The sequence below is a fragment of the Thermobia domestica genome, chromosome 15, assembly GCF_964235325.1.
Source record: "Thermobia domestica chromosome 15, izTheDome1.hap1.1, whole genome shotgun sequence".
In the NCBI taxonomy this organism is placed as follows: Eukaryota; Metazoa; Arthropoda; class Insecta; order Zygentoma; family Lepismatidae; genus Thermobia; species Thermobia domestica.
The window spans coordinates 89,306,814-89,327,704 of record NC_137468.1 but is presented as its reverse complement, the minus strand read 5'-3'; the positions used below and the strand labels follow the sequence as shown (position 1 = coordinate 89,327,704).

General features: G+C 35.9%; 1 protein-coding gene across 1 annotated transcript in view; it reads right to left on the bottom strand.

The window, feature by feature from the left end:
• LOC145671558 (beta-galactosidase-like) overlaps positions 1-20,891 on the bottom strand; it is a 66,880-nt gene that overhangs the window by 16,418 nt on the left and 29,571 nt on the right. Inside the window, exons 6-10 of the mRNA XM_081740745.1 lie at positions 19,203-19,383; positions 11,584-11,805; positions 8,799-8,911; positions 6,577-6,843; positions 4,550-4,687 (exon numbers count right to left, since the gene is read on the bottom strand). Of these exons, the coding sequence (XP_081596871.1) occupies positions 4,550-4,687; positions 6,577-6,843; positions 8,799-8,911; positions 11,584-11,805; positions 19,203-19,383 (921 nt within the window). The remainder of the gene's footprint in view (positions 1-4,549; positions 4,688-6,576; positions 6,844-8,798; positions 8,912-11,583; positions 11,806-19,202; positions 19,384-20,891) is intronic.

The window sequence follows — 20,891 nt, the reverse complement described above, 5'->3', positions numbered from 1 at the left end:
ATCGCCCTCCGGTCCGCGTGATATTATGGTGCAGGGGTCAGAACCTGAGATGTTTGTAGTTACATGTATCTATTCAATATCTATATATCAACACGCGGCGAAGTATTCACTGGGCTACAATATATTTAACTATATTGGTGTCCTATATTCTATATTCATTTACTACAATATTCATATACTTATTAATATTCATATTCACATTAATATTCATTTACCACGACGCTATATTCTACAAACACCCTGTTTCCTCTATCTACGCCCAGCCTATTTACACATTTCATCATAATACTTTAAAATCTATAATCACTACAAACATTTCCCATTCTGATCACCGCACGACAACCTCACTCGAACCCAAGACTCTTTCATCCCAAACACACAATACTATGTAATACTCGGTAGCTTTATTAAGAAGAAAGAAAAAAAAATCCTACGTATGTTCACTGAAAATAGAATTATCTGCGATAATGTTTAATGTTTACGAAATTTCTGCAGCAACAATTGACTTCTGCAGCCACGAAGAAAAATGAACATCTAATATAATTCCAAAGCGAAGAACTAGCATCATATCGCCCGACTTCTGTTAAAAATTTACGTATTGTTTATTTATTTAAATATCTCGATTTCTAGACTATGCAGAATGTTGAAACTTTCAGAATATATTAAGTTTGGATCACTTGACCTAACTGTACATTCATATGGGCTGTGAATTATACCTTCTAGGTTTTATTTCGGAAAGAAAGGTCAATTTCATGAAAACTAAATCACTAAGCACCTCGACGGAAGAATGGCGGTTAGTACTGACTTTTGACACTAGGGCTAGCGACGATATAATCAACCCTTGAACAACTGAATGTGACCTTGTACACGGAATCATTATACTATATTACGTTCACTATTAAATATCGTGTATGAGTTCACTTAATGACGGAATAATAAAGAATTTATCGCATAGTAAATACTACACTGTCCAACACACTCTTTCATCACTTAACTACCACTATCACTGATACTACATTACAAATATACACATACTACTCGAACTACAAGACACATCATGCCAATACACACCAATCATCACTATCATTAATACATGTTATACTAATAAATATACACAGAAAACATTCATATTTTACCATGTTAAATCGGCTCTATGAAAGGAAAGGGGAAGAAAGGAAACAGGGCCAACTGGCCCTGTATTTACTAAATCACATTCTTAATGCAAACTGTTTAATCAATGCCCCGAGGGGACATATCGGAGTATTAGCTAACAATAGGACCCCTGCCCTGAAGGGGCAGGAACCCGGAAACAAACTAAACGTTCAACCCATCCCACTGAAAGCCGTACTCCCAATTTGGGAGTCAGATAGGAGCCCTTACTGATAATTCAGACGTGCATTGTGATTACTATTATAACTACCACAAAATTAAATACCGCCATGTATGCTGAAAAAAAAAAATCACGTACTAACTACACAGACAGATTACTGAACGGACAGGTCTGACCGAACCTACACTGATTCAGGAGGGGCAAAAGGGAAATTTAACTATTCGATTCACTGAACTGCAAACTGGGTTTGGAAAAGGAGATTAAATGCACACACTATCCTAAATTCTGTCCATATCGATCGGTGGATGAAAACATGGCGTCATTATCTTGCATTTACTATTTCAGATTTTTTAGACCAGTTTTACTATGTAATTTAAGAGTTCATGGCTCCCAAGACTTCCAGTGATCTTTTGGACGTTAATAAAGTCCCAATATTACCTTGTTTGCAGTTTTTCTCACTCCGTTGCGACCTTTTAAGCTCGACGATCAAATCCAGTGTCTTCAATAACACTTTTCGGCGTGGAACGGAATAATTGCGCCCTAATATCATAGCGTGGGTTTATCAGCCAATCAAAACTAAGCATTTTGGCGGTGGGGCTTTGAAACGAATAAAATTTGGTAAAATCTGGATTAAACTAGATTTTAGAAGGACCTAGGTATCTAAAAGAGAGGTGAAGGGTGGTCCTGAAAATTCTGTCGAATTTTAGATTGGTTATTTGATCTGGAAAGTTCCGTCCAATAGTGGATCTATATTTTCGGATAGCACTGACACCGTAAGAATTGTAATAATCCATATACACATCCATATACAAGACTTATAACTAATTTAAAATATAAATAAAGATATTGATTCCCAAAACTATAATTCCCAATAATTTTTTTTTTTTTTTTTTTTTTTTTTTTTACAGTTTTCCATGTTAATTTGAAGTAGAATAATGAACAATATTACGAATTATATGAACAGCCAGAAATTTTTTGTTAAACGTCAAGTACAGTCGGTGCAAAAATTTTCGGGCACCCTCCTATTAAAAACATAATATCATTAGACTGTAATGGCATATTACAAATCTTTGAGGTTCTCATTTCAAATGTGAGGGTGAACATTGATTCTATACTGTAGATGTGAATACGATCTATTCTGCAAGCTCAAACATGACAAATATACTACAGAAGAACCCAAATCTTAATCCAGATACATAACATATAAGAACAATGTCCAGTAAAGCACTAAAAAAACTGTTGTAGGAATTAATTATAATATTTTAACACTTTAATTGGGTATATGCCTGTTGTGTTGATAAATAAATAAATAAATAAGAATGGAACTAAATCTAAATCCAGAAACAATGAAAAGGAACTAGCAGACCTATCCAAATTCAAACATTGACGCAGCATCAGGCCACTAATCTCTCGCAATACTTGAATCGCTGATTCGAGAAACGTCTGTCACTAATTTCAATAATGTCACTAAGTCACTAATGTCAATAATGACGTAAGTCAATGATTTCTGACGTTTCTCAACTCAGGGACACTTGTTGGAGCTCGATATTACACGCACTTCGAGCGTGACTTCTGACATATCACAACCCAACAGCCCTTCAAGAATCAAATCTATATGTAAACTCATTTTCAGCATGTGGCTGACTTTTGCCGTTTCTCAAATCATCGATTCAATTGTGCCAAGGTTAGTATTGTGTTACTCTAGGAGCCAAATGTCAATCGTCAGTGGTAGAGCGTTCACCTCTAGTGCATGTGGTCCCGGATTCAAACCAGGCCCATATCCACGGGGGGTCTAGGGAGCCTCCCCCTAAAGTTTTGCTGCCCCCCCTAAAATTTTCACGCTAGGCTATAGTATGGTGATAACTATACTATGGTGATATAAATGAACTATAGTATGGTGATAACTCTAATATGGTTGGGTCGCGCCCTCCTAACTTCTACCGGCCCCCCACCTACATTTTTGGGCTGGCTACCAGCCTGGTTCAAACCCTGCTCCCGCCAAGTGAACTGTGTGGTGGACAAACACCGTGTGCGTGGGTTTCCTCGGGGTTCTCCCGTTTCCTCCCACTTTCTTCATTCCACCATTTCATTCATTCCTCATCATCACCGTCTCCTTTAGCCTAATCGGCATAACCGTGGGACGTAAAACTCAAAAATTTCACTCCATTTTCAAATGTCAATCGTGTTACACAATAATTTATTCATACACAATTATAATACCTAACAAAAAATTGATATTCAAATATTTCGAATTAAAGCTTTTATTGTTTTCTGATTATATCAAGTTAGCTCAATTTTCTTCAGTCCCTTCAGCTGGTGTAGTGGCTAACTTGGTGCACTTGGTCCCGGGTTCAATTTCTGGTAGGAGAATATTAAAAATTTAACCACATTTCGTGGACTTCAGGTCCACGCCTCATACAAGCTATGGTGTTGAAAAGGGATGCTATAGTACTCGCGCCGACTCGTGAAGCTTGGGCTCTAATCCAATCATAGAAATATTTTGCTTGAGCTCCAACACATCGGAAAACTTCGGTACAATTCGTGGAGCAGCTTCCCGAGCGCACACTTGGGGAAACGTCTAACAGCTGAAATTCACCAACAATGTTGCCAAACTTTGAAGACATATTAAATGAGTATTTAAAAAAATCATTTAAAATTTATCAATAATAACACTGCATAATAATAACCACTGTAACAGTTATTCTAAAACGGTAACAAAAACACGAATAGTAACAACGAAAGTATAACGCAAGGAAAAACAACTAACAAGACGGAACTTGGCGCCAATCCGACAACACTGTACTCTCGGGAGATGTCTTCCGTGTAGCGCGAGAGAAGACACTAACAAAATTTGATGGGGGGGGGGGTTGACAGACGGAACACACCCTCGCATTCTATTGGGTAGTGAAATCGGTAGATCTAGGTCAAGCTTCACGACTCGGCGCGAGTACTATAGACTATGTTGAAAATCACATCACAACGATATGCCACATAATTTTTGAAGTTTTATATTCAATCTGTTGTCAAGGAGAACTTAACATTCGTTTTATTTCTCGCAGGATACATAAAGTTTAAATTTTGTTTAGAAGTATCAAAAAGTATGCAGTTCTTGAGTTAACTGTCTAATCGTTTATTTGCTTTGAATGGTTTGTTCTACTTCTCCGCTACAACTGCATATCCTTAAATGACTATTGCGAAAGTATATGAAAGAAAACTTACCTTAAACTCATTATCTATATTGTTTCCATAATTAAGGCGGCCTTGATTTTCCACAAGAATTTGTAGTTTCTGGCCTTGAGTTGCGAAAATGGGAAGAGAATAAATTTTCCTGGTGCGACTTAATGTACCTATAAATTGCTGAAATAGCAACATGTTAAAATTCATGAGCAATTACCAGTTAACGGTTAACAATATACTAAATAAACAAGAATGAAAGATACATTGTGTAGGCAACTAATATCCAAAATATTTTATATGTATTTCATTATTAGCTGCACGATATCTCTAAGATGATTCTTATGTTATTCTTCCGTTCATATGCACTCAAGAATAAAATAAAATAAACTTATTTTTTCCATATCTTTATCGAACGTTCTGCTTACTAATTACTATGTATATAGGGTAAACTAGATCAAATGAAGTGGGTTCAATGAAAAATTAAGGAGAAAGTATTGAGAAAATTACAGAAAAAATCAGCATTATTTGAAATAATTAAGGAGAGAAATGGAAATGACCTTAAAGGAACTTATATTCTGGGGGACATGGTAGAAGATATGGCGGAAGATTTTGAAGAAGGATAAAAGAAAATCACAGTTGTTAATGAATGTTAGTGAGAGATGAATAATTCGCAAACGAAGAGTATGAGTCTAGCCCAAAACCGTAGTGCAAGATAACTCTTCAAAGGATTCCCCGCATTTGAAGAAAAAAGTGATTGCTTTACAATAGCTTTATGCTCGTGGGTGAAGCGCCTTGTATCTTCCTAATTTGTTTCCTTCTGCGTGTAAATGGCACGCTCAGTTTTCTGTGAACTTTTGCGGTAGAAAGACAAAGTTTTGTGGGGAAAAGTCTTTACCGTGTGTACACGCGTTTATACTTTTTGATAATTATACTATACTCCTGTTACTTACTATATCTCTGATCAGAATGGAGTATGAAGAAGAGTAGAGGCAGATTTCAGAACTGTTTAACTCAATAAGAGAAGATGAAGTTGAAGATGAAGATAGCTGAACCACCACAACTATCGTTTCCTATGTCTGATCGTGAAAGTGATGCGAATTCCGTGTGTAGTGATGTGGTCAAACCTACAAATATATTATTTTTCAAAATGTGTTTACATTGAAATGTTTCATGTGTTTTCATTTAGTATAATCTACTTTTGCATAAGTAGTTTCAAGTAAGAATAAAAACAGTTATGGCAAAACAGTATTAGAGGTTACGAGAATAAATTTGTAAAGTGCGGGTAATCCCCGTCACCGCGTGTAAAATTTTGGCTTACTTTTTTTTTCAATTTCAACATATTTATAAAAGATTCTTTTGGCGCTTGCATAAAAAACAATTACTTAGAATGTCGGATTACATCTAAAATTGTAATCATATCTTTCTCTTTGGTATTCTACTTGATCAATGAAAAAAAGAAAAAAGAAATGTGCAACCAAGAACCGAACAGCGGTCGTGTAGGATCCAATGATTCAAGAAATAACATGTATCAAAGCTCGAATTTTTTCTAAATATGTGGTTAATATGTGTAAATTTCAAGTTGTGGAAGATCCTATTTTCATTTTCTTCCTTTGTATTAAGTTTTACGATATTTGCATAGTGCCTTGTGTGAACAGCAAAGAGAAAGAAAGTGCATTCATAGATTTTGTTAGCGATTGAGACTTTAAAACCTTTACAACATGTTTCTTAAATCGCGACCTTGTAGCAGGGTTCGTGTACCGATTTCATCCTCATGATAAGGGGTAAAAGATACCACTTTGCGAAAAACATTCAGTTTCTTTTGTGACAAATTATACATCATTATGACTAGCTATATACTTCTTCTTCTGGATATAGTGAAAACATAAAAAGAAACAAATTATACATTTTAAATATTTATCAAAAGGCCAGATGAAATACATTTGCGGCCCTGATAAGGCTCGCAGGCTACCATTTGACCATCACGGTACAATTTTGTTTAAGTAAAAATAAATACGTTAGTTATTTTAGTGAAAAATCTGAAACAAGTTCAATAAATCTAAACGACTTACCTGATCAATGTACACGTATCCTCTGTCTCTAATATCATCCACTACAAGCAATGCTGGATCTGTTAACTGATCGGTGATGGTCGTTTCGTAGAGAACGAATCCATAAGACTGGTTAAATTGCTCGAACGACAGGGGATAATCTGAAACGACTTCTTCAGTTAGAGTATTCAGAGCGTCGAATACTGAACCTGCATAAATAAGCGGCACTGGACCATACTGACCCTTCTCACGCACTAGGATCGTTTCGTTGGCTGGTAGTGGCAGATACTTAAAAAGAAATGTCAAATTAATTAAATTTAGATTAACTTTTACAGTCGCCAGAAGTGAATACATGATTTCTTGTCAGTGAATTCGGAAGGAATAAATGAATTGGAGAAGTTTCTCTTGGTGTAGAAAAAAATAATTCAATGTGAATTATACGAATCGAAACGTAAATTAGTCCATCCTTCCGTGGCAATTGACAAAAAGAATATTAGGGGAAGTATGCCTTTCTGTTGGTGAACGTAGATTGTCTAATATTTTATAAAACGCATATAATATGTATAGATAAGAATTTTTAAGAAAAAAAAATACTTGGAAATAAATCTATGAATATCTTTCTCATTCTATGAAAATAATTTTAAAAAATTACAAATGCAAATTTATCATTAAAATGTGAAGTTGTTGTAAACTTAGATGCTATTGAATAAACAATCCAAATCACACTTTCATTATATATATATATATAAACAAGGTGGATCATTTATCTCGACACGTCCTTATCATAACTTAATGGTTAAAAGTCAATAGCATTTTCTTTCTTGCAAATAACGACAGAATTAATTGTTTTACATACTTTACAATATCACTAGATAAACAATGTTGCAAGCCAAACATAAATATATATATATATATATATATATATATATATATATATATATATATATATATATATATATATATATATTTAAATAGCATTACGTCAGATTATTACATATTTCAAATCTACTTGTTAAACTAGAACTAATATTTACCACATTTAGTATCTAGAGTTACAAACTAAGGACGCTACAATATCCTAAACATTCATAACCATCCAAATTTAGGAGACCTCTACAACAGTAATGATACAAGCGAGACATATGTGATAACACATATTAAAAGTACCTTAGTGTCAGAAACGATGATCATGATAGGACATGGTGTTTAATAAGAAGTAACAAAATTAGACGGGATGAATATTTGACTTTTAAAAAAATATTTCGAAAAAGTCCTTAGATAAGTATCATATCCGATGTCGATCACATAGATGGTTTTCAATAGTTGTAAAACCATAATACAGGTAAATACAAAACATTGTTCTTCACTAAGAAGCGGAATGTTTTTAAATTTCAATATACAGTAGATGGCAAACTAATAAAGGGAGAACAAATTGTCAAAGATCTGGGTGAAATATATGATAGCAAACTATCGTTTGAGCATCATATAAATCAAATTGTAAATTACGCAAACAGGAATCTTGGATTTATTTTGAGAATGGCAAGTTAATTTAATAAATCAAATGCTTTACTGAAATTATATTTTTCATTTGTGAGATCAAAATTAGAAACGCGTTTATTATATGGAACCCCCACACGAAGAAAGACTCTATTAAAATAGAAAGAGTTCAAAATAAATTTCTACAGTTTCTGGTATATAAGAGAACAGGCATCTTCCCCAGATATGATAATAGTACTTTGCTTAATGAAACTTCTAGCACAATGTCCCTCAACTACAGAAGAGTGTTAACTGATATGCTTTACTTGTACAAAATATTAAATAACAAATTAAATAGTAAGGATTTAGTCTCTGCCTTTCATCCCAGGTACCCAATAGAAACATACGTGCGAGTAATAGAAAATATGAAAATGTTCTGGATATACGTACATTGTATGGGTTAGTATAGAATTTGTAAATGTATTACAGTTATTCTATGTAACTTTGATATGAACATTGTAATTACCTGTTATGTTCTTCCCAAATGAAATAAATAAAAAGTGCCGTTTATAGTAATTTGGTATCTCAAACCTTCCATAAATATGATGAACATTGATAAAGTTTGCAACAATGCTTATATAACCGTAGATTCATGCGTGAATAAAGTAAGTTAAAGTTGAGTAAATGAAAATTTTCAATCAAGCATACAGTAGTACATTTAAAATAAAGCATGATGAACATACTTAGCTAAGGAAAACATGTCTGACCTTTGCAATGGTGTTTCTGATGGCATAGTACTTCTCAGTGGGATCTCCAGCTTCTGTTAAAGGAGCATCATAATCGTAGGATGTTGGTTGAGGATTGTATCTATCGTTGGCTCCTAAAAAAACCGAAATGGAAACTGTCATCGTAGGTAGAAGAACCAAAATAAAATATTTCTAATTTGAACTTACAGATGATAAAGTTAAAATTGTATTTAGTATTAATCTCTATGTATATGAAACAGTAGTCCTGAGTGACTGATCAACGACAAGCAAAAAAAAAAAAAAAAAAAAAAAAAAAAACCTGGAAACTTGAAATCTGAACAATGCTATTTTCTTTTATCGATGACTGTAAATGAGGGTACAAAGATTGTCAAGTATTCTTGAACTATTTGTTTATATTCTACTTTTTTTAAAAAAAAATTGGAATATTTTATTACCATAAAAATGAAGAAAATTACAATATTTGATGCTTACAATGATACTATTACAAATTCCATAGTTTCTACACTTCTAGTTGTAATATTCTTTTTTTAAGCGTTGGAATTAATAAATTACTCTCTTTCAACAATTAGATTAGTAAAGTTTTTTTTTTTTAAATAAATTTATTTTCATATTAGACAAAAGATATCTCAACAAGTACCTTTCCAGGTGGTAAAGTTCCAATAACAGACAACACATTGCCATGTTGGATGTAAATAGCTAAGTGCCACTAGTCTTGATAGCAACTGAAGTGCAAAAAATGTTCAAGAAGGTTTTCTCAGAAGGAAATGCTTGCTCTCATAGCAAATGATCATTTTGCTACTCCCTCATTTCATCATATAGACCAAAAAGTACATTTGATAACTGTACGATACATTGTTGGAACGGTAGGTGGTAGATTTATGTGGCCAACTACAAAGGGAATTTCTCGAAATGTGTACATCGAAAACACTTTTAAATTTATCAGTGCAATTTCCTGTCAGATGTAAGTGTATCACGTCAAATTAATTACCTAGGTATTTATTAGTTTGAAAAAATATCAGCAGCTTTCTTCTCGGCAGCTGGAAAATATTCTAATGCTCTATTTGTTTCTCGAGAAAACAATTGCGTTCCATATAAGACTCGTTGCTTTTTGCTGAATGTAACTAAAATATAATTTTTATCTAAAAAAAAGGCTGACTTAACCTTTCGTTGTGACAATATTTCCAAATGGAAGAAATAGTTTATTAAATTAACTATTTTAAAATAGTTTTAGAAGATGTAGTTCATCTACAAAAGCCCAGCTATTTCTTGATGGATTGGTGGGATTCACATTTATGTTCTCAATATCTTCTAGAAGCGCTGAAATTGAATTCTGTACATTTGTTTTCCATTTGGGCATCAAAATGATATATAATTTGTTTCCCTTTGGAAATTGTTTACGATCTAAATAATAATAATAATTAAGGCCAGAAATCTCAATTCCTGATATATCTTTTTTCTTGTAGAAAGGCTTTATCACCTTAGGGAAAAAATTCGGTAAGAAAGCCTAATACAAAGCATAATACTCTGGGAGAAAAATGCGGGCAGGGATGAAGAGGTGATACATTTTTAAGGTGATAGAGGTGATAAATTACATAAGAAATCGAATTAGGAATTTTGCCAAGACACTTTTTATTTATTTATTTATTTATTTATTTATTTATTTATTTATTTATTTATTTGAGGAGAGAAAGGACACATGACTTCACTGAAATCTATGTTACATGGAAAATTATAATTTCTAAATGGTATATGAATATTCGGAATTCTCGTTTTGCAATTAGGAGGTCCAACTTATAGTTAAATTTTAGGAGGTCCAACTTATAGTTAAATTTAATAATTGGGCTTTTGAACTTCTCGCATAGATACTATCTTTGAAACGAATTGAATACTCCCTAGAAGTTTTGGTTTTAACTTGTCCTGTATCTTACACTTTCGAATCCTCTCCCGGCGACCGATACAATCTTAAGAAAGGTAAAAAATGTGATAACTTTTGTCCTCTGAGAATTGTTCAGACTAGCAACAATAGCACAAGTAGAAGGCACTTCCCTCAGTTACACGTAGCCTACACACTCTTGTAACAGTTGTAACTTGTGTGACAATCATTCTAATTATCCAACAATACTAAAGACAAATATGCAAACAATGTACCCCCATGCCCTAAGCGTTGGTGGACTACTGATGGGCAACTAACGACATCTCTCCAAAAATTGGCGACCCCGCAGAGACGATCCGCGGTGTCCCCTCTTCCGTTTCGAAAATTACTCCCACCACCAGCAGCAAAGACTTGACGAAACTCCAACGAACCACAAAATTATTCCCCTAAAATACGTTAAATCACCTATATGCGTGATTTGCTTACATTAAAATGAGTCTAAAAAAAACACTAAAAAGAATACCCCGAGGTAGACGCGAACCACCAACCTTGTGATCAGTAGTCACGTATCCTTCCGACTTCGCTACGGAGGCGATGAGGGAAACATTACATGTAGAGGGATAAATCGTTGGGGTCTTTATAATTTCACCAATCAGAGTGCTCCTTAATGTAAACAATCTGAAACTATTACAATAATTAAAACTTCTTCTTTCTAATGAGATAAATCTAGAAGATGCGAACCATGGACCAAGTCCTCAAAACTCTAATAATATGACAAGAAACGAAGGTAAAAATAATTAATTTCTTAAACAATTAAGTGAAAACTAACAAAATTAAACAAAACCGAAAAATACTGAATAGAACAAAGCAATAAACTATTTTCTGGAATGCAGCACATAAACAATGTTTCACCTGACATAAATCCGAAGTTTGTTCCTCCATGAAACATAAAAAGATTGACTGATGCATTAACCGCTAACATTTCGTCCAATGTTTTGACAGTTTCATTAGTCGTTGTTGTAGAATGTCCTTCTTCCCAATGATCCAGCCAGCCAGGATAATATTCATTATTGACCAAAGGCCCTTGAGGTTCGTAGGTCCTTTGTGCAAGAAAAGCGGCTGAGACATCCATTCCTGAAAATAAAATATTCGGTGTTTTGATAATATTCAGCTGTAGTTTCTTAAATTTATGAATTGATGATAATTCCTTAAAAGTAGTTCAAACCTCTTCTTTTTCCTCTAAATTTTCGCATTTTCTTGCAACTTCAGATAGTTGAATAAATACTTGGTAGTAATTATGTCAGAAAACATAAAATATTACTTGAAATATCGCAGAATTGCGTGGCTTCATCTGATTGCGTAACATTTTATTTTGGTGACAGTTAAATGAAGTAGGTACGCTGCATATTCATTTAAATTTATTAAAAGAACCGTACCAGTGGTCATATATTCATTGTCGACTTTAAAATAGCTATTGGCTCAGACAGTCGTTGTTTCGCTCATTGTTTGGTTAGGTTCGCCGTTAGATTCGTGTGCCGCGTGACTCCAAGTGTACTTTTGTCTTTAAACAGAACAATTACAAACTGGTGTAAACTACAGACCACGGTTTGTCTGAGGCGCAAAATCCGTTGATTAGTCTATAGTACAGTAAATACACAGAAATTACAAGCCTAGGGGAAATTTCACTGCTAGATAAGGTGTCTTTGACCATGCCTAGAGATTATATTAAAATGAAATCTTTAAGTTTTACGTCCCACAATTATGCTGTAAAACTTAAAGATTGCATTTTAATACAAGCTCTTGGCATGGTCAAAGACACCTCATCTAAACTCTGTTCGGCCTAAGCTCTAAACTGCGATAAACAAAGCTACGTGGAACTAAATCTCACTGATTTGCTGTTGGCCTACCGACGCTTGTACTCCTCCGCAAAGTAGTTCATATGATTTGATTATTACTTTCACTATGAAGCTCCATATAGAACTGCTACATTATTATAAATGACAAAAATATAATACGGATTATCTAATAATACTGCAATCGAGTGTGGTTAACGTAACAATAGAAATAAACACAAAGCATGCCAGTAATTATGGCGCCTATTCAACTGTTGACTCGTGTTCTGCTTTCAAGCCCGGCTGGCATGAATCCCGGTTCCGTGAGTGTTGTGGTGAAACACCGTAAACCTTTACTCACTAAGCAACAATTGTTTACCAGCGTCATTCATTTTTTTTAATCTTTCGAGTTTTTTTTCTGCTACTGCTGTATCTGGACAACACGAGACAGTATTGTCAAAATGCACTTGTATAACTTGCTCCTCCCCGTGGAGAGTGGGAGTGATACATCACTAGCCAATCGTATTTGTGACAAGCGGAAGGATACAAATATTTTGTTTATCGGAGTTTAGAGCTTACGCTGAACAGGGAATTGTAGTGAAATTCCCCCTAGGATTAAAACAATTTTCTAAAACCCCTCATTTTCTGTAATGTGAAAAGGATCATTAGTGTAATTCGAGCGATGTTAAAGGGGAAAATAAGAGCGCGGATTTGCATGATGTACTACTCTCAACTATCATAGACAAAATTTACAAGCATCAAAACATCATCATCATGAACTCGTCAAAATCAAAATTAGTAATCAAACAGAAAGTAAAGCACCCATGGGTTTTTCTGGTTACGTTAAAATGAAGTACAGTTGCGATCGGGGATAAAAGTGCATCTGAAAAGGTAGGGGGACGCATGATGTAACGCCGTTCCCCGTGCCTATCTTTGACCATTGTAATTATTTAGAAGTGGGAGAACGTCATAGATATTTTTTGGGAACTGGGAGGACGGCGTCCCCACTCACTTTTAACCCTTGGTTGTGATGATATGTCACAGAGTGTTGGAAAGGCCGGTATCTACCTTGGAGGGATGAGTGAACAATTGATTCCTGCGTTTTATCAAATCCTTTTCATGCGTAAGAAGATCGGTTACATATTTCATCTTCCCTATAAATGATGATGAATCCAATGAGCTTTAGTCACAAATTGGAAGAATTTAAATATTCCCAGGAGCCTGCGAAAGAATCGCTTTCTCTTCGCAGACGTAAAATGGCAGAAGTGATTTTTCTTCCCGTGAAAGTGATACTACTTTCAAAGTAACAATTTTATTGGTTTTGAAGTAGACAATTTGATTCTCTGTATAATTATGTTATTGTAAGCATGCAACATAATATATTTTTTTTAATGGGGTTGAAGCTCACCACAGACTTCTGACTTTGTCCACCCACACTATTTAGTCATGTGGCCGAAGCCACCTCTCGTGGTAAGGTGACTTTAACCTATCTATATGTATAGGGGCTGCGGTGGTTCAGTGGTAGAGCGTTCACTTCTGGTACATAGAGTTCTTGGTTCGATCCCAGCTTGCGCTAGGTGAACTTTCAAACACCGTGTGCGTGGGTTTTCTCGGAGTTCTTCCAATTTCTAATGTCTCCTTTAGCCTAGCCGGCATAAACGTTGGACGTAAAGCTCAAAGATTTGACTTTTTAACTGAAAATTTAGATCACACAATGCAATGATATGATAGTTTAAAACGTAAGATATTGATGTATTTAACGTATTAATTTCGATATGTTTTGACGAGAAACTTAGTTTTGCCCCCAGAAATTAGAAAAAAATAAATAAATAAATAACATAGTAATAAACTGGCCGATGTCGCCTCATTGTATAGTATATTAAGAAAATGAAACACGACATTATTAAGATACTATACAAGGATTCCGAAACAACCGTTCTGGCTTTGGTTTGGGAATTAGTGCCAACCTTGGGCTAAGTGAATAACATCAAGAGGAGAGTAGTTTGAACGTTACAATATACACTATTGCTTTGTAAGTCGCTTCTACGATTTTAGGATCGATCAGTCCGAAAACTAAATGAGCGTCTCTTACTGTATATATATTTTTGGGGGAATGAGGAGCAAAAAATCTGGTATCAGCGTTGGTGCAGAACAATCGTCGTGTTGCAGACGCCAATTTTTAAGAGATTCATTTTCTGTACGATTTCTGCAAACAGCATCTTTTTGATGCTGTGCTATAGGACATCCTTGTTAAATTTTATGATAACAGTCCAATTTAAAGGACTAATTTATGTTACATTTACATCAAGGTAAAAAAAAATGACTTTAACATCAAAGTGGACACGTCTGGCCCGTTTTCGTCTAAGAAATCCAGGTACTGTGATGATATAGTCTTGCCCCATCCCACTAACCCCTGCCAACCTTGAGCAAAGGTACTCTCGTGGACGCTTGCTATTGTACGTCATGACGAGAGGATAGTTATGTATGGTATGATTGTCAACCAGCATTGAATTGACAGGTGATCTGCTGCATTGTGGCCTGTCTATCAGCTTTTACCATCCGAGCTAGCTGACTGCGACCCATGTCATCAACGCGACGACAGTTGATCCTGGCGGTCGTGGTTTTGTTCGAATCCAAGTACTCGCGGTATACTCTTAATGCAGTGGCTTTGAAAAGCCCAGTGCCTGCACAACTTCAGAGATGAATAAATCCGTACTTTGGCCCCAACAAACTGGCCACGATCAAATGTGTTGAGGTCTCGTGTCTTGTCTATCCTGTAGTCTACTGTTGCTCATGCAGCCCGTACGAGGTTTGAAATAATCGCAAATATATATTACGCTCTCCTATTACATTCACATTCACCTAGACGACCGCAGAGTTATTTCCCCAGAACAACAGCTGTTACTAATTCAATTGCCAATAAGTGTACAATTTATTATTATTATTGACAGAAATACACTTAGTTTCTGTAAGTTGGATAATTTTCACTGAATGCTTACCCCATGGACAGATTTTACTGTAGATAATTAATATCTGGTATACTTTTATATTAGAGAAAGAATTTATATTTGCAAGTACAATCATAATTGTAGATTCGTAATAAATTGAACCGTCATTAAATAATGCACGATGGCCTCCTAGCAAAAAAAAAAAAAAAAAAAAAGTGATTATTGTTTCGTAATGCAATTAATGTAGCTAATAGAAACATTCCTCTTTTCGTGTCCTCTCGTAGTGTAGTCGCTAACACTTTGGCCTTCAATTCCCGATGGGGGCACTCGGCCATTTCCATGCCGGTCATCCTGAATGAGGTTTTACTGGGTTTTCCTCATTCACACCAGACAAATCCCGGAATGGTACCTAACATATAGATTCCAGGTCGCTTCCTTCCTTCCCTTTCCCCGGATAGTGTGCTCGACGAGGGACGTCATCCCTCAAAACGTGAGGGGCTAACATGGCCAGAGATGCCGAAAGCCCAGAAATCTAAATCCCAACATTTCTCTTTTCAAATATGCTATCACAATTAAAACATTAAAAAAAAAAAAAAAAAAAATCTTTCAGGTACAGAGCTTAAAGTAAACATTAGAATCCAACAATGAATGGTGATCACATTCCTGATTAAGTCCGGAGACATTTCAGCCACACTAATTGATTCATTACTGCAACCGGTGTATGGAAACAAAATCCTAGATGGAACAACACAGAGATGGATTTAACTTTTTCACACTGATGATTTTGATTTCAGAGAGACAGGCCAGGGAGACCCTCTTCTGGAGAAACAGACCAAACTTTGGTTCGTGTGGAGGAAGTGGTCAGGAATGACAGGACAATAACGATTTATCAACTGATGGAAAGATTGTCAATCTCAAAAGGAAGTGCTCTTAAGTTTTTTTCAGATCTTACATACCGAAATTTGTTCTCAGAATGGGTACCAAACCTTCCAAAAGAGAAATTATGCAAATTCTGTTTAGATTTTATAGAATCTTTCCCAGGACCATCTATTGAAGAGTTTAAATGCGTCATAACTGTGATGAGACTTGAGTTTGTCAACCTGAACCTTCTTCTTAATGTTAGTCAATGCCATGGACCCATACAAGGTCGATAGTTAAGTAAAAACAACGCTTTCTCCTTTCCAAAGATCAAATCGTGGTCACCGTGTTTTAGGTCTGAGATGGGCTCAATTCTTGGAATTCTTGAGAAACAATGTATCAACAAAGAAGATCTTTAGAAAAGCTAAAAAAGAGCAATTATAACAAAACGAATTGGCTCAAAGAAACTCACATGAAATTTCACTAGGATGATGCAAGATTGCACACTGCGCCCCAGATGCTGGTACAAATTGAAGATATGGGTGGATTTGATGCCTCACCAGAGTTTAGTCCCGACCTGGCTTGGTCAGTTTTCTGCCTACTTGGTAGATTGAAGAATATTCCACATGGTAGAACGTTTGATAACGATGAGAAGTTACTACAAGAGGTTAAAGAATGGTTTCGCAAGCAAGAAGTAGCATTAGATGTATCGTACCTCTTTCATTTAAATTGATTTTCAAACAACTCTGCATCTGTTGAAAATATTTAGTAGACCTATTTTTTGTTGTTCTTAACAGAATGTATACAAATAAAAATTTGCCTGTCAGAACACAATTCAAAATAATATTTAAAATATTTTCCAGTATTATATTCTAATTATATTTATCTCTTCCGCTTATTTTCGAGACTTCCATCAAACAGTCTTGCAACCCTCAGGTTGAGAAACACTGGTATAGAAAGTAATGGTGGATATATTGAATAATCCTGATCTGTTGCCAAAAGTTGTGAGTTCATATACACGAAGTACCATTATTCTGAATAAATAATTAAAAACATTATTAAAGATTGTATAAAGGTAACCAAGAAAGTTTTGTCGTTTTTCCCACCACTACCTTCGAACATTGATATGTCACCTAAGACGTACCTGGAAGATAAAAAATAGTCCCCATCAGCATCAACGACCTTTCCGTACAATTTGGTGGACCGTGAAGTGAAGAAGGTATCAAGTGCACTTTGCACCTCTACTAGGGACTTAAAATGGCGTCCTCTAAGGTGATTGTCTAAGGAATGGAACAGGTGATAATCGGACGGTGCACTATCCGGGGAGTATGATGGATGCAATAGTGTTTTCCCATCCAAGGAGTAGAATGGTGTCCCGGATCAACCTAGCAACGTGGGGCTTAGCATTGTTCTGTAACCCCTGTAACATTGTCCTAAGGACCCCTTTGCTACAGAGTTTTGAATTGTTCTTGAATACGGTTCAATTGCTGTTAGTACACAGTTGCATTGATGCTCTGACTAGCTGGTAGCAGTTCCCGATACAGGATGTTGCGAGCAGTCCACCAAACACACAGGAGGATCTTCTGGTCCAGTGCTGGTTTCGGCTGTTTTAGAATTTGTTCATGGGATGCTAACTAATGATGACGGCGCCATGGAGCTTCGTACAGGACCCACTTCTCATCACATGTCAACACTCTGTCCAGAAATGGCTCATCCCTCAGACAAGACAGCAAAGAAAAACAAGTGTCTGCTCGCGTTGCCTTCTGGCCCGGAGTCAAATCATCTGAGATCCATCGACCCAACTTCTAGTCCTTCCCAAATTGATGGAAGTGCTGCAGAATGGTTTGTACTCTCCAACTGAATTGTAGCTCCAGTTTCTCACATGTCTGGCCACTTCGCCTCAATTGCTGCCTGAAGATCTTCATTGTGTACATGTGCGTCTTCGAGTGTTTCGTCACCTTAAACTTGTTAAACCACTGCTGTATTGTTCGCGTACTCACGACACCCTCATTAAAGGCCTGGTATATCTTCCGCCCTACTGCAGCGGCGTTTGATCCCAGTTTGAACTCGCACAGCATACACGCCCTTATGACGCTCTGTGGAGGTCCCATGTTCACTCTTCCCTTACGCAAGTTCACGGTGTAACTGAACTTGCGCAACCAGGAAGTATGTTGGATATACCCACACCCACAGATGACCTTCGCCTTATATCCATTCGCATTGAACTCACGATGTGAGGGACAATTGAACACTGACCTCCACAAAAAGCGACAGAACTTTCTTGGTTATCTTTAGGAGCCACGGTGGCTCAGTGGTAGAGCGTTCATCTCTGGTGCTTGGGGTCCCGGGTTCGATCCCAGCCCCCACCAAGTGAACTTCGTGGTGGACAAACACCGTGTGCGTGGGTTTCCTTGGGGTTCTTCCGTTTCCTCCCACTTTCTTCATTTCATTCATTACTCATCATCACTGTCTTCTTTAGCCTAACCGGCATAACCGTGGGAGGAAAAACTCAAAGATTTCATTTCATCTTTCATTTGGTTACCTTTATACATTGCTGACTGATCGAACCATGCATTTCCCTTTTGCTCCAGAACTCCAAACGCATTTTACAATAATAACAGATTTTGATTCAAAATATACTTATTTTCTGTAAGTGGACTACCTGCCTAAGTTGATCGTTTTCAACGGAACTGATGATGACCATCAAATATAGAATTCACTACATATAAAGTTTGAGTCAAAATGTCAGTAATGCGAATGAAGATCTCGGTGCTTTTACTCATAGTTGCATGTAACTTTACCCAGATTTCCGATGATAGTCTTGAAATTTTGAGTCAAAATGTGTAAGCAAATAAAGTACCGGCATATTAAGAATAGTATATAACTCCCATACCTGGTCCAAAATCTACAGTTGCATAGACGCCGGGAATCTTTCCACATTTCAAGTAGCCTGTTCCAGCTCCGTCTGTGGTGTACAGGACGGCTGCGTCTTCAACGTAGGAGATAAACAAATCACGAAGGGCAGCTAAATATTCAGTATCACAAGCATGATAACTTCCATATTCGTTTTCAACCTAAACGAATAAAAATATACATATTCACATGTTACCATTTACTTTTACCCTTAGAACAAATTAAAGAAGTTGAATTTCATAATTTAATTCATTTTCTTAAGTTATCCAAAATAGTCTTGAAGATTATAGGCTTAAGAGCAGTTACCCAGTTAAGGATTCAGTACGCAGAGAGGTAAGCTTTATTTGAGTACCATGCGAAAGTGTCCTGTATATTGACAGCAAGTTCAAGTAAATTTAGTAAAAATGAGAATTTCAGAATATCTAGATAATTTGATCAAGATAATATTGATAAATCCCTGAGGGACAGATATGACTTATATGTTATCTTTGCGAGTCTAAAATCAAAGTTGAAAACCTCATAAATTTGGAAACAAAAGAGTAACAATTCATACCTGTATTATAGCAATTCAAGTCTATCTAACGCCAAATTTAGTGAAGATAAGATGAATCCCGGGAGACGCGTACGATTGACCCTTTCTTTGAGTATTCCATTAAGGAAAAAATCAATTAAGGAAAGAAAAAAGTGTCAACTGTTAATAGATATATTGATTATTTCCTTTTGCTTGTCCAACAATATCAAAAGTTCTTTTTGGGATCAAAAGATCCTATATATTTCAGGCGAAAATGTTCTTGTAGACCTTATGTCTGGAGAACTACCTATAGCGTATCCACACCTAAAATATCATTTAACTCAGTATGATGTGCTTATTCCGTAAAAAGTACGAAAACTCTATTTAGGTGTCGTTCAAAAATTTTGTGGCTCTTGATCCAAAAACTATTTATTGGCTAAGATCACAATCTTTTGATGCATTTTTTGAATCATTCCTAAAATTTTTGGCCAAGATCGCAACCTTTTGATCATTCCTAATAGGGATGCGCTCGAGTCGAGACATGTCTCGAATCTCGACTCGACTCGACTCGAATTCGAGTCGAGATTCGAGTCGAGACACACTTTGTAAAATTCGAGACGAGTCGAGACAAACGTATTTCTCGACTCGAATTTTCGAGTCGAGACACGAGTCGAGTCGAGACGGTTCTTAAAAATCTCGACTCGACTCGAATGTCTCGAAAATCTTTCTATAATTTTTAATATTATTTTGAAGAAAGTATTCACTCAGAAACAGCTTTGAAACCAATTCCAGCTTTTATTCCTTCAGAAAGGTACAGAACGCATAAAATTAATAGTTAATCTTTAAAGATCAAGATTTAATTTTCAGCTCAATTCAGTTAATTAGAACTAATAGTTAATGTCGTTGTATTTGGTTGTACTGCAAATATAATGATAATAATAATAATAATTGATTACCTTAGTCCAGGCCCCAGATCAAGACGAAGCGGTTTTTTTAAATTTCGAACCAGGGGGGTCTCGGGGGGGGGACGTTTACTGGTACCGACCTTGGAACCAGACAAGTTGACCGAGAGTTACCAAATTTTGGTCACGGATACCTTGGTCCAGGTCCCAGTCTAAGGCAAAGCATTTTTGTCAAAATTGGAACCAGGGGGTCTCA